Genomic DNA, 13,459 nt, shown 5'->3' with positions numbered 1-13,459 from the left:
TCACAATGCCTCTTCTCTGGTAAATTTCTGTTTAAAATGTCTAAATTCTATGGTGGGGATTTGTGGTATGAGACAGACAGGCTCTGAATGAAGTAAGTTTGTGAGCTGATAATTGTTGAAACCAGGAGATGGTATTTGGAATTTCACTGAACTACTTTTTCTGCTTTTGTATGTCCAAAATTTCCCTTAATAAAAAATTAAAAACAAACTTATACACCAATTTTATACTCAGTCTCTTATGAAATTCTTAAGAGACCAGGATAAAATTTAGTATCAATCCTATTTCACACAGGATGGTTGTCAGCAAACTGAATTTGGATATACTGGCAGTTATTTAAACTAATGATAACTTAAAATTCTTTTGGGGATGGATGCTAATAATGAATGACCATGTATACCTGGAAAATAGTGACACACCACCTTGCCTGAATATTCCATAGGACTACATATTCTCTAGCCATTAAAAATAATCTGGGGATTTCTCTGGTGGTCCAGTGGTTAAGACTCTGAGCTTCCAATGCTGGGGGTGAGAGTTCGATCCCTGATTGATTGGGGAACTAAGATCCCACATGCTGCTCAGTGTGGCTCCCCCGAAAATCAATAAATCTGAAAGCTAGACTGCAAATTGATATACAATATGTGAAAAGAGTATGGGAAAAACGGTAAGTACTTTACAATTGTAGTCATGTCAAAAATGCCTGTGGACATGGATTAAGGACTCTAAGAAAACATGCTGAAGGTGTTGTTACTACTGTGGTTCCGAGAGGAAATGGTAGGGCTGGGAGATCAAGGTGACCTGTGACCCTCGCTGGACAACGAAGGAGCTGAGCCTGGCACCGGGGCTGCCTCCTGCTGCGGTCAGCTCGTCCACCCCTCCCCTGCCCCGAGCAGCCTTGCTGGCTCCTTACCGGAAAGTGGAACCAGAACATAAAGCAGGACTTGACGGAGGTGACAGCTATGTTCCTAGTGAGTTCGTGTTTCCCTCCTGGGAACAACCCCCGGCTTCGGGTCCGATGGCCGTCCAGCTGCAGAGTGTAAGTGAGGTTGGCAACCAGATGCCCTGGGCAGGGTGGAAAGGCGAGAGGTGAGTGTTGGTGGATCCTGCGGCCAGGGGCTGGGATTTGGGGCCACCCGGAGGACAGTACTGACCTTGGAAGGTGGAGATGAGAGACTTGACCTGGAAACAGACTGTGATGTTAACACCTTCCTTCTTCTGGTTGCTGGTGGAATAGGAGCACTCAACTTCATGCACTGGGATCTCAGCTGGGGAGAAGGACATGTTTGTGATGATGTCCACCACAGGCCGGGAGCTGCAGGGCAGGAAACAACACTCTCCCTCAGCCTCAACTGCCACCCCCAATCAGACCTGGGGCTCCAGCAGAGTCCAGAGGACTTCCCTTCCCTAGAGCAGACCTCGGTGCCACTGTCTCTTTGCAACAATAATAATAATGATCATTCATTAGGGCTCCTCATAATAATTCATCCTATCAGCCTTCCAACATATTTTCCATACAGAAGAGTGAGTTTTTACAGACAGGTCAGGGAAATTCCTGGTGGCTCAGTGGTTAGGGCTCCAAGCTTTCACTGCCAAGGGCCAGGGTTTGATCCCTAGTTGGGGAACTAAGATATTGTACTACTTTAATGCCAAGTAATCTTGCAAGGATGCTCCATGATATTCAGAATAAAATCCAAACTTTTCACTGTCTGTGTCACCTGCCTCTCCAGTTTTACCACCTACCACACTGACCCTCTTTCAGTGCCTTATACGTATCATACTTTTTTTTAGTATTTTTTAAAATATCTTGGCCCAACATATTTATTTATTTTTACATTGTGGCCTCAAGGCACATGGGATCTTAGTTCCCCAGCCAGGGATCAAACCTGTACCCCTTGAAGTGGAAGCTTGGATTCTTAACCACTGGACCACCAGGGAAGTCTCGACATGTCATACTTTTGCCTTCCTTAGAGCCTTGGCAACTCCTGGGCTTTTGACATAAAAAGCTCTTATCCCAGATTTCTGCAAGCCTGCTTCTTTCTTTCAAGTCCCAGATCCCCAAACAGGCCTTTCTTGGCCACCCAACTATAGTAGTTCTCCCCTGCTATTCTGTCTTACAGAACCCTGTTCATGTCCCTAGTGGCACTTATCACAATTGTAATTATCTATTTATTTTCTTTTTTTATTATATGTCCCCCCACCCCATATACTCTCCAGTCAATGCCTGTTTCAGTACTAAAGACAGTAGGTGCTCAATAAATAAATATCTATTCACTATATGATGTTACATGAGGCTTCCAGTGACTCTAAAACAGGTGTCAGGCAGGAAATGCCATCACCATTTCAAAGATGACTAAAACCTTGAGGTCCTGAGAAGCTAACTGGCTGGGATAAGATGACCCAAGATGTCAATAGCTATCTTCGACTTGAACCCAAATGACCAAGTTCTAAAGCCACCACAAGCTTCAGTAGGAGGTTTTAGTGTCAGACAATTGTTTAGTTACTAAGTTGTATTCGATTCTTTGAGAATCCATGGACTTCAGCCCACCAGGCTCCTCTGTCCATGGGATTTTCCAGGCAAGAATACTGGAGTGGGTTGCCATTTCCTTCTCCAGGAGATCTTCCCCACCCAGGGATCAAACCCGCGTCTCCTGTGTTGGCAACTGCATTCTTTACTACTGAGCCACCAGGGAAGCCGGTGTCAGACAGACGTGGGTTCAAACCCCAATCTGTCACTGGACAGCAGCTGTGTAATCTGGAGTAAGACAAGAAGATCCAGACAAGAACAGGAGAACAGGCTTGGGCTGAAGACCAAATGCGCTGATGGTGACAGGCATTTAGCATGACGCCTACTACACTGCAACTGCTCAACAGATGAGAGCTGCAACTATCCGCAGGTAGGACTCTGGAGTCCTGACTTACCTGAGCACGATCACCTGGCCCTCAGCCCCCACAGCCACATCTGCCAGGCCATCCCCGCTGAGGTCCTTCACCCCGTGGATGGAGCGTCCAAACCATTGAATTCCTGAGGACATCTGGGTCCCTTCTATCCGCTGAAGCCAAGAGAGAAATTCATGCTAAGCTAGCGGAGAGGACAGGCAGAAGGGTGGGAAGAGCGGGACTGGGGAGTAGGATCGGGATTTGAAGGCTTCCAGGGGCCTGGGAATGGGTTTTGATTGGCAGGTCGGGGTCCTCACCTGACTGGGCCGGGGGCTCAGCCCCCCTTGCTGCCCATTGAAGATGTACACGGCCCCCTGCTCCTCCAGAGGGGCTCCCACAGCCACGTCCGTCAGCTCATCCCCGTTGATGTCCGTCAGGGCAGCGATGGCGGCTCCAAATCGCCCGAGGGGGTAGCCGGTCTCCCCCTGCAGCTCTGAGACCATTTGGAACCCCAGCTGGGAAGGAGCAAGGCGACAGGTTCCGCCTCAGTCACTCAACAAGCTTTCACAGGGGGAGGCACTGGATCTGGAGTGTGTGTGCATGCTAAGTCGCTTCAGTCGTGTCCAGTCCTTTGCAACCCCATGGAACGTAGCCCACCAGGCTCCTCTGTCCATGGGATTCTCCGGGCATGAATACTGGAGTGGGGTGCCATTTCCTTCTCCACTGGACAGGAAGAACACTACAGAAATACTGGGTGTGGTCCTTTCCAGAACTGGAACAGCGCTGTCACATCAACCTGGGTTCAAGTGCTAGCTCCCCCTTTTTAATCTGGCAGAGGTCTAACTACTGGACCACCAGGGAACCTCCCATCTTTGCTGTTAGTGTGACTTTGTGCTTTTGGAAAGTTGCCCAACTTTGCTGAGCCGCAACATGTCCATTCATGAAGCTCACAGTGTCCCAGAAACTGATTATGAAACTCAAAAGGGATAGCCTACATATAAAAAGTTTGGCACTGGGCCTGGCACACATTTTAGCCACCCCTGCATACTAGCTATTGTTTGTCATTGTTCTAAAGGTCTGATTAACACAGGGTCAGACAGGGAACTTTCAGAATAATTGAGACCCGAGAAAGCCTGGGAGTCTCTTTCTCGCACATTCTGTGCTTAGTGTTCTGGTCCCCACCTGTTTTTTCTGGTAGATAAACACCCGGCCTCCTCTCTGCTCCCCATAGTACAGGGGGGCTGCAATCAGCAACAGCTCTGTCTCCCCATCTCTGTCCATGTCAACGCCACACAGCTCGCCACCAAAATAAGAGCCAACCTGCAAGGAGAGGAAGACGTTTGAGGAAGAAATCCAGAGCCACACACCTCCTTCCTCATCAGCTGCACCACATCCATCCTACTCCAGGCCCTCAAATAAAGGATCCTGAGACAAGCTGGGACCTGCGGCACCCTGTGCTGCAGTGTTGCAATGCTTGCACCTGGACACATCTCTTGTGAGACTAAAAATAACTGTGTATACACCCGCAGTGAGGTCAAATTCTGGACAAATGATTCAAAGAGACCAAAACACCTAACTGTGGCTTTTGAAGAGCCTGGAGCAAAAACGGGGGGTTGGGAGCAAAAGCAGGGGATTGCACATGCCCCCTGCACCCACCACCACCTAAGGAGTGGGCAAACCACCTAAGCCATCCCTCCAGCCTGACCTCTGGATGCATCCCTACCCTCACCTCATAGAAGGAACAAGTATGCCCCCTCTCATGGAGCAAGCCGGCAAGGGAACCTGTTGTTCTTGATCTGCCCTGCTGCATCAAGGACCCCAATAAAGCCACGCCTGAGTTTCCTGTCTGGCCTCTGATCAATTTCAATTGATGAAGGAGGCCAAGTAGCAATCCAACTTAGAGTCCATATGAATTTAGACAAGCGGATTCTTTTTGTTTGTTTGTTTAGTTGTAGCCCATGGGCTTAGTTGCTCCATGGCATGTGGGATCTTCCCAGATCAGGGATCGAACCCATGTCCCCCTGCACTGACAGATTCTAATCCCCTGTACCACCAATGAAGTCCAAATTGGGTTCTTAAATTGGCAAGAAAGTGAAAGTGTTATCTGCTCAGTAGTGTCCGACTCTTTGCCACCCCATGAACTATAGTCTGCCAGGCTCTGCTGTCCTGGGATTTCCCAGGCAAGGATACTGGAGTGGGTAGCCATTACCTTCTCCAAGGGATCTTTCTGACTCAGGGATTGAACCTGGGTCTCCTGCATTGCAGGCAGATTCTTTACCATCTGGGCCACCAGTTCAGTTCAGTTCAGTTGCTCAGTCGTGTCCGACTCTGCCACCCCATGGACTGCAGCATGCCAGGCTTCCCTGTCCATCACCAACTCCCAGAGCTCACTCAAATTCATGTCCATCGAGTCGGTGATGCCATCCAACCATCTCATCCTCTGTCATCCCCTTCTCCTCCTGCCTTCAATCTTTCCCAGCATCAGGGTCTTTTCCAATGAGTCGGTTCTTTGCATCAGGTGCCAAAGTATTGGAGTTTCAGCTTCAGCATCCGTCCTTCCAATGAATGTTCAGGCTGATTTCCTTTAGGATGGACTGGCTGGATCTCCTTGCAGTCCAAGGGACTCTCAAGAGTTTTCTCCAATACCACAGTTCAAAAGCATCAATTCTTTGGTGCTCAGCTTTCTTTATAGTCCAACTCTCACATCCATACATGACTACTGCAAAAACCACAGCTTTAACTAGACGGACCTTTGTTGGCAAAGTAATGTCTCTGCTTTTCAATATGCTGTGTAGTTTGGTCATAACTTTTCTTTAAAGGAGCAAGCGTCTTTTAATTTCATGGCTGAAGTCACCATCTGCAGTAATTTTGGAGCTCCCATTCCCCCCCAAAAAAGTCTCTCACTGTTTCCATTGTTTCCCCATCTATTTGCCATAAAGTGATGGGACTGGATGATCAGCCACCAGGGAAGCCCCTAAATTGGCAAGAGGGGATGACAAAACACCCCAGATGCTTTGTGGGGAACTAATGTAACAGTGCTTGGCACAGGGGCAGCACACAACGAGTGAATGAGTGTTCAGAAGACAACAGAGAGCATAACTAGTATCACGCCAGCCCCTCATCGCCTGAAGCCACTGCAGCCACGCTCACCTGGCTCCCGTCTATTTCCTGGATCTGGCTCCAGGGTCCTCCTCCCTTTGGCTGTTGGAACAGCAGCACCCGCCCCACATGCTGGTATCTGGGGGCTCCAGCGGCCAGCAATGACGTGGTCCCTTGGGAGGGCAGCCAGGTCACCGTGTAACCTGAGGAGAGAGAGAGCGAGGGGCTTGGAGTCAGAAACACAAGGGCTGCTGAAAGAAGGTAAAACCCCAGGGGAAACGGTGGTGGAGATCCTGGGAAGCTGGGTTAGCGGCAAAGATGCACTGAGATAGTCGGAAGACCTTCTCCTGAGAAGAGCAGTCATGTACTCTGAGGGGTACAAATCCTGGCGCCGTGGTCCAAGACTATTTCTCAAACTGTGGGTAACACGCATGCGCAGACAAAGCAGCCACGTGCTACGGGGTAAACATCTCCCGGAGACTCAGTTCACCAGAGGGTTTGTAAAGGAGACGACCTTCTTTTTAAAGAATGAAATAAAATGGGATATATTAGTAAGAAGAAGGCAAAGTTTGCACGAAGGTTAAAAACCAGGCAAGAGAGGCCTCAAGACTGCCAGCCTTGCCCTATGGATTTCAGACTTGGCAGCGCTCACACTGCATGACTCAATTTCTTTCTTTCTTTTTTTTTTTTTAAGAAAAAATATTTATTTATTTTTGGCTGAGCTAGGTCTTCATCGCTTCCCTTGGGCTTATCTCTAGTTGCAGCAAGTCGGGGCTACTCTCTTGTGGTGCAAGGGTTTCTCACTCTGGTAACTTCTCTGTTACAGGCACAGGCTCTAGAACGTGGGCTTCAGTAGTTGTGGTGCATGGGCTTAGCTGCCCCACAGTATGTGGAATCTTCCTGAACCCAGGATAGAACCTGTGTCCACCCCACTGGCAAGCAGATTCTTAACCACTGGACCACCAGGGAAGTCTCCAGCTTCTTAAAACCAATCTCTTTATAGATAGATAGATAGATAAGAAACGAGACAAAAAGAATTATGTATCTATATAAAGATACAGACCTAGATATATCTTGTTGGCTTTGTTTCTCTGGAGAATGCTGACTGCTAAAATAATATACATATGGTATATTATTCTTTGCATATATATGTGTATATATGTAAAGAGAGATAAATCAAAAGTGGCAAATGTTAACTGATAAATTAAGGTGAAAAGTGTATGGGTGTTCACTGTACTGTTAACTTTTCTCAAAAGTTTGAAAATTTTTACATAAAAATTTAATAGAAAAGGTTGAAATGAAAAGATTATACAGATCAATCAGCCTGGAGACATAGCCTAATAAAAATACTGAAATGTAAACTTAAAGAGTTGGGGTAACAGAGAATGAGATGGTTGGATGGCATCTCTGATTCAAAGGACAGGAGTCTAAGCAAACTCCGGGAGATGGTGAAGGCCCCGGAAGCTTGGCATGCTGCAGTCCATGCGGTCCCAAAGAGTCGGACACAACTGAGTGACTGAACAGCAAGCACAAAGAGTAGTGATTGTACAGCACAGAGAATATAGTCAATATTTCATAATAACCATAAATGGAGCATAATTGATAAAAATTTGAATGCCATCTTGTATACCTGAAACTAATATATTATTGTAAGTCAACTATACCTCAAGAAAAAAAAGAAAAGCAGGCGACATGAAAACATTTCCTGCTTCAAGATATCACGGAGGTTATCTTCATACTTCACAGCTTTTGTGGCGAGGTTTCCTGCCCTCTGTTCCTACTCTGACAAAATGCTGGAGCAAATGCTGCAGGAAATCAGATTAGAGATTGTGTGAGAGCCAAGAGCCAGCTTATCAGAATGCTCTGAAGATGGCTCACTAACCCAACTTGATCTTCTTTGCTTATTTTTTTTTTGCTTAAAATTAACTTATGTTGCAGTATAGTTGATTTACAATATTGTGTTAGTTTCACGTATATAGCAAACTGATTCATATACATATATCCACTCTTTTTTAGATTCTTTCCCCATTTAGGCCATTACAGAGTATTCAATAGAGTTCCCTGGGCTATATACTGTATGTACTTCTTTTTTATATATAGTAATGTGTATATGTCATTCCCGATCTCTCAGATTATATCTTCCCTGCGTGACCTTCTTTGCTTAGAGCAGTTCAAAGTGAGTGAGACAAAGAGATGTCTGAGATTCTATAGCCCAGGAGAGGAACGGTGAAGAGGCCGAACCACTCTCCTGGTTTCTTCATGTATATTCCTGAAGCACAGGGATTAAGAGCTTGATCTCTGAAATTAGAGAGACTAGGTTTTAATCCAAGTGTTACTTCTTCCTGGCTGTGTAATCTTGAGTAAATTACTTCATGTGTCTGAGCCTCAGTTTTCTTATTAAAAAAAAAAAAATGAGGCAGTACCAATCTTACAGGGTAGTTTTGAGGATTAAATAAGATCATGGATGTAAGATGCTTGGCACCATGCTAGTGAAATATAAACTAAGATCTGAAGGACGGTAGCATAGCAGGCAATCAAAAATATATTTACTTCTACATATATATAAACACACACACAGACATCTATGTGTGTGTGTGTGGGGTGTGTGTGTACTGTGGGGTGGGTGCCTAACTAGAGATTCAACTTTGGCATTATTTCTTCTTATTTAGGGAGCCACCTTGCCAACTATTTTACAGTACAGTTGTCCCTAGGAATCCACAGTGGGTTGGTTCTAGGACTTGCCCTAATACCAAAATTCACAGACGCTCAAAGTCCTACGATTGGCCCTTGATATCCCCGACTTTCAAATCTGTGGCTTCAACCAACCTTGGATCATAAACATGGAACCCGCAGCTGCGGAGAGCCAGCTGGATACTGAAGCACAGAAAACCTCTTTGAAGGCAGCAGTGTAGGTGCTGTGGGGTAAGTGAAGTGGTTACCAACCATGGACCCTGGGTTCCCCCTACTAGTTCTGTGACCCTGGACAAGTTATTTAAAATCCCCTGGGCTTGAGACTTTCCTGGTGGTCCAGTGGTTAAGAATCCGCTTTTCAGGGCAGAGGATGTGGGTTCAACCCCTGGTCGGGGAACTAAGATCCCAAGTGCCGAGGGGCAGCTCTGCCCATCTGCTGCAACTAGTGAGCGTACATGCTCTAGAGCCCAGACACCACAGTGCAAGAAAGCCTGCAGGCTGTAGTGAAGACTCAGCGCAGCCTAAATAAAGAAATAAATAGGCTGGTCCGAAGGTAGTGAGTTATCTCAATTGACTGTTCACAGTCAGTTACAGATCGAACTCCTCGTTCTACTCTTCCCCCTTCTCACTACTGCACTTGACTAGTCTAAAAAAAAAAAAAGAAATAAATAAAGTCTCCTGGGATCAATTTCTTCATCTGTAAAATAGAGATAATAAAAATACCTACTTACAGGGTTGCTGGGAAGATAAAATGAGGTCAAAGAAGTTAATAGGTGTCACGTGCTTAGAACAGTGCCTGGCTCATGATACTCGCACAAAAAAAGAATGTGTGAGTGCTAAGTCGCTTTAGTCGTGTCTGACTCTTTGAAACCCCATGGACTGTAGCCCACCAGGTTCCTCTGTCCATGGGATTCCCCAGGCAAGAATACTGGAGTGGGTTTCCATGCCCTCCTCCAGGGGATCTCCTGAACCAGGGATTGAACTGGCGTCTCCTGTAGCTCCTGCATTGCAAGGAGATTCTTTACCACTGAGCCACTGGGGAAGCCTTCATAAAATAAGAATACTTGTCACAAATACTTGTCAAAAAAAGAAAAGGAAAAAAATCACTGGGGGCAGTCTCCCTTAGAAGGGTAGATGCGTTATGAATAGCACCAATTTTCCCATAGATAGTATTTAACAAGATCTTTGTGTTCTGAGAGTTTAATAATAATAGTCTTTGCGTTCTGAGCCCACCCCTAAGCAAGGGTCATAGGTGAGGAAGGGAGGAAGGTGTTGGTTTTGATCTATGAGGATGTAGGACCCGGAAGCAGTCCTATCCCAGGGCTCTTGAAGTCAGTTTATGCCTAGAGACTGGTTGAACATGAACTAGAAGGGCTATAACCCTGAGTGCAAGGGCAAGACTCCTCTGTTCCTGAGACTGGCATCACCTTGGATGAACAGCATCCCCAGGACTGTGCAGGACAAGACATCACGAGGCAAAAAGAAGCAACAACAGTTGTGGGTTGACCAGATGCATTTCCTCTGTGCTTGGCATCTGGTGAACTCTTGAGACTCAATCAATCCTGGAGTTCCTGGACCATTCTAGAAGAAGAAACCTTGCAGAGGAGTGGCTGGTCCTCCTATTAGTGAGCTAGATTGTTTTACACTGTACTCAGGGGCTTTCCTGGTGGTCCAGTGGTTAAGAATCCACCTGCCAATGCAGGCGACGTGGGTTCGATCCCTGGTCAGAGAAGATCCTACATGCCATGGGGCAGCAAAGTCCGTGCACCACAACTACTCAGCCTGAGTTCTCTAGAGCCCATGCTCTGCAAAAAGAGAAGCCACAGTAAAATGTACTCAGGATTTAATGCACAGGTGTGACTGAATGACAGCAGAGAGGTCCGGCCTCCCCGGTGGCTCAGAAGGTAAAGAATCTGCCCGCAATGCAGGAGACTTGGGTTTGATCCCTGGGTCAGGAAGATCCCCTATAGGAGGAAGTGGCAACCCACTCCAGTATTCTTGCCTGGAGAATTCCATGGACAGAGAACCTGGCAGGCCATAGTCCATGGGGTCACAGAGTCATACACGACTGAGTGGCTAACATACACACACACACACACACACACACACACACACAAGACTGGGTGGTTTGAATAACAATGGTAGGCTCTGAGCTATAGGGAAGGTCTTCAGTTGTCTAGTACCTGGGCCAGGGATGATTTAGGTCAGGGCTGATACTAGCCTGGTGCATGAAAGTTAGATAAAGGACTGATCAGAGGGCAGGCTCTGGATTGGCTGGTTGGCCTATGGAAGGCTTCCTCCCAGGCAAGCAGTTTTCTCCCTGTAGAAATTAACTACCCCTGGGAGGAGCCAGTCTCTCCAGGACTAGCGAGGCCATAAGATGTCAAAGCATCATAAGATGCAGAAAATAAAAATGTGATTAATACCTAGGTGAGAGGTTATTAAGGAAAAAATAAAGACTGTTATGACCATATTTGGGGCTTCCCTGGTAGTTCAGGGGTAAAGGATCAGCCTGCCAATGCAGGAGACTCAGATCCCATCTTTGGGTCGGGAAGATCCCCTGGAGGAGGAAGTGGCAAACCACTTTGGTATTCTTGCCTGAAAAATCCCATGGACAGAGCAGCCTGGTGGGCTACAGTCCATGGGGTCAAAGAGTCAGACATGATGAGCAACTGAACATGCACACACACACAAGGGGTTGTTAAAGAAAAATGAAGACTATTATGACCATATTTAACTAAACTTCTTCATACTGTTGCTTCATTGCTTTCATTATGATTTTGAAAGTCAATGTGAGTGATTCTCTGGTTCCCCAAACCTGAAAGAACTCAGCAGAAAAAAAAGAAGTACTTACCCAAATATCCACCCTTCGATTCTACTGTCAGTGGTTCATTCCCAACAAATGTACTGCTCTCCAGGTCTGCCTTCAGGTCGAGAAAGCCCCCAGCCCAGTCCTTTGCTCCAACGGCCCCCACAACGCCATGGCCCTGCCAAGAGCGGGAGACGAGTGGGATCAGCTTCATTCTCGCCACTTTCCTCTGCTGGTTGCCTCAGGCCCATCACTCACCTCGCTGAGGTCCACGCTGATCCCACTGGAGGACAGCTCCATGTTGAAGGACGTCAGGTCCTGTTTGCTTGTGCCTGAGGATGAAGCAGGGAGAATGGACTGAATCTCAACGAGCAGTGATGCTCATGAAAGGACTGAGAAAAAAACACGCAGCATCTACCCATAGGCAGGGTAGAAAGAGCATGAACTTTTTGGGGGGCTGTGTCACACAGTTTATGGGATTTTAGTTCCCCCACCAGGGATCAAACCTGGGGCCCTAGCAGGGAGGGCACCATGTCCTAAACACTGGACCACCAGGGAATTCCCAAGAGCATGGACTTTAGTGTCAGACGGAGAAGCCGCTTATGCCCTGAGTCTCCCCTAAGTCTCCACGGGATCCAAATGTGGATATTCTGTTATCCAACTTAGCACATCTAAAAGGCAGCTCTTGATTTCTGTTCCTCCTCAGGCTTCGCCTCTTCAATGAATGCCACTCCTGTCCACCTAGTGACTCATGCTAAAAACCAGGAATCAACCTTGATTCTTCCCTTTTCCTTCTGTTCTGTTTAATTTCTTTTTGACTCTGCCTCAAGGCACATGGTGGAGGAGGCGATGGCAACCCACTCCAGTAGTCTTGCCTGGAAAATCCCATGGACGGAGAAGCCTGGTAGGCTGCAGTCCATGGGGTCACAAAGAGTCGGACGCGACTGAAGCGACTTAGCAGCAGCAGCAGCAAGGCACATGGGATCTTAGTTCCCTGACTAGGCATCGAACCCACATCCCCTGCAGTGGAAGCACAGAGTCCTCACTACTGGACTGCCAGGGAAGCCCCTTTGACTTCATTTTTTCCTTTTTCTATGCCTTTTTCCACAGAGCAAGTTAATTCTTTTTTTTTTTTTTTAATGTGTATCAGATCCCATCTTTCACTTTCTTAAAGCCCTTCACAACTTCGCATTGGTCTGAAGACTAAAAATCAAACTCGTTATGAGGAACTGGGATGCCCTCCCTTCCTCTCCAACCCTCTCTGTCCCTTACTCCCCACATTCATGACACCAACCTTTCCCCCTGTTCCTCCATGTCCATCTCTGCCCTGTCTCTGGGCCTTTGCACTTGACCTTGTTTCTGACTATAATCCTCTTTGTCCACTCTCTTCCCATACCTGTCTTATTCTCATTTTTCATGCCTCAACTCAAAACTCATCTCTGAGTGAATTTTATCTCAATTAAAAAAAAAAAAAATAGAAAGCATCTCATAGGAGTTCCCTGGTGGCTTAGTGGTTAGGATTCCAGGCTTTCACTCTGTGACCTGAGTCCAATCTCTGGTCGAGGAACTGAGATCTCACAAGCTGGTCAGTGTGGCCCCAAAAAACATCTGTATCTCAGAAAGGCCTTTAAAAAGCTTCCTTAATGTGGCTTCTTCCAGCTGAACCTGTATTATCTCTTTATTCATTTCCTTTACAGTGCCTGTCAAATGAGTCGGTTCTTCACATCAGGTGACCAAAGTATTGGAGTTTCAGCTTCAGCATCAGTCCTTCCAATGAATATTCAGGACTGATTTCCCTTAGGATGGACTTGTTTGATCTCCTTGCAGTTCAAGGGACTCTCAAGAGTCTTCTCCAACATCACAGTTCAAAAGCATCAACTCTTCGGCACTCAGCTTTCTTTATAGTCCAACTCTCACATCCGTACATGACTACTGCAAAAACCATAGCTTTGACTAGACGGATCTTTGTAGGCAAAGTAATGTTT

At 46.7% G+C, this 13,459-nt stretch overlaps 1 protein-coding gene across 3 annotated transcripts in view; it reads right to left on the bottom strand.

Moving 5' to 3' along the window:
* Window positions 1-13,459, bottom strand: part of ITGAL (integrin subunit alpha L) — a 43,470-nt gene that overhangs the window by 16,771 nt on the left and 13,240 nt on the right. For all 3 annotated transcript variants that reach the window (XM_020901619.2, XM_020901620.2, XM_070461200.1), the window contains exons 10-17: window positions 11,733-11,806; window positions 11,520-11,652; window positions 6,026-6,177; window positions 4,058-4,195; window positions 3,193-3,390; window positions 2,918-3,048; window positions 1,150-1,310; window positions 909-1,060 (exon numbers count right to left, since the gene is read on the bottom strand). In XM_020901619.2, the coding sequence (XP_020757278.2) occupies window positions 909-1,060; window positions 1,150-1,310; window positions 2,918-3,048; window positions 3,193-3,390; window positions 4,058-4,195; window positions 6,026-6,177; window positions 11,520-11,652; window positions 11,733-11,806 (1,139 nt within the window). The remainder of the gene's footprint in view (window positions 1-908; window positions 1,061-1,149; window positions 1,311-2,917; window positions 3,049-3,192; window positions 3,391-4,057; window positions 4,196-6,025; window positions 6,178-11,519; window positions 11,653-11,732; window positions 11,807-13,459) is intronic.

Source organism: Odocoileus virginianus, chromosome 33 (assembly GCF_023699985.2).
Source record: "Odocoileus virginianus isolate 20LAN1187 ecotype Illinois chromosome 33, Ovbor_1.2, whole genome shotgun sequence".
In the NCBI taxonomy this organism is placed as follows: Eukaryota; Metazoa; Chordata; class Mammalia; order Artiodactyla; family Cervidae; genus Odocoileus; species Odocoileus virginianus.
This window is presented reverse-complemented; position numbering and strand designations above follow the sequence as displayed.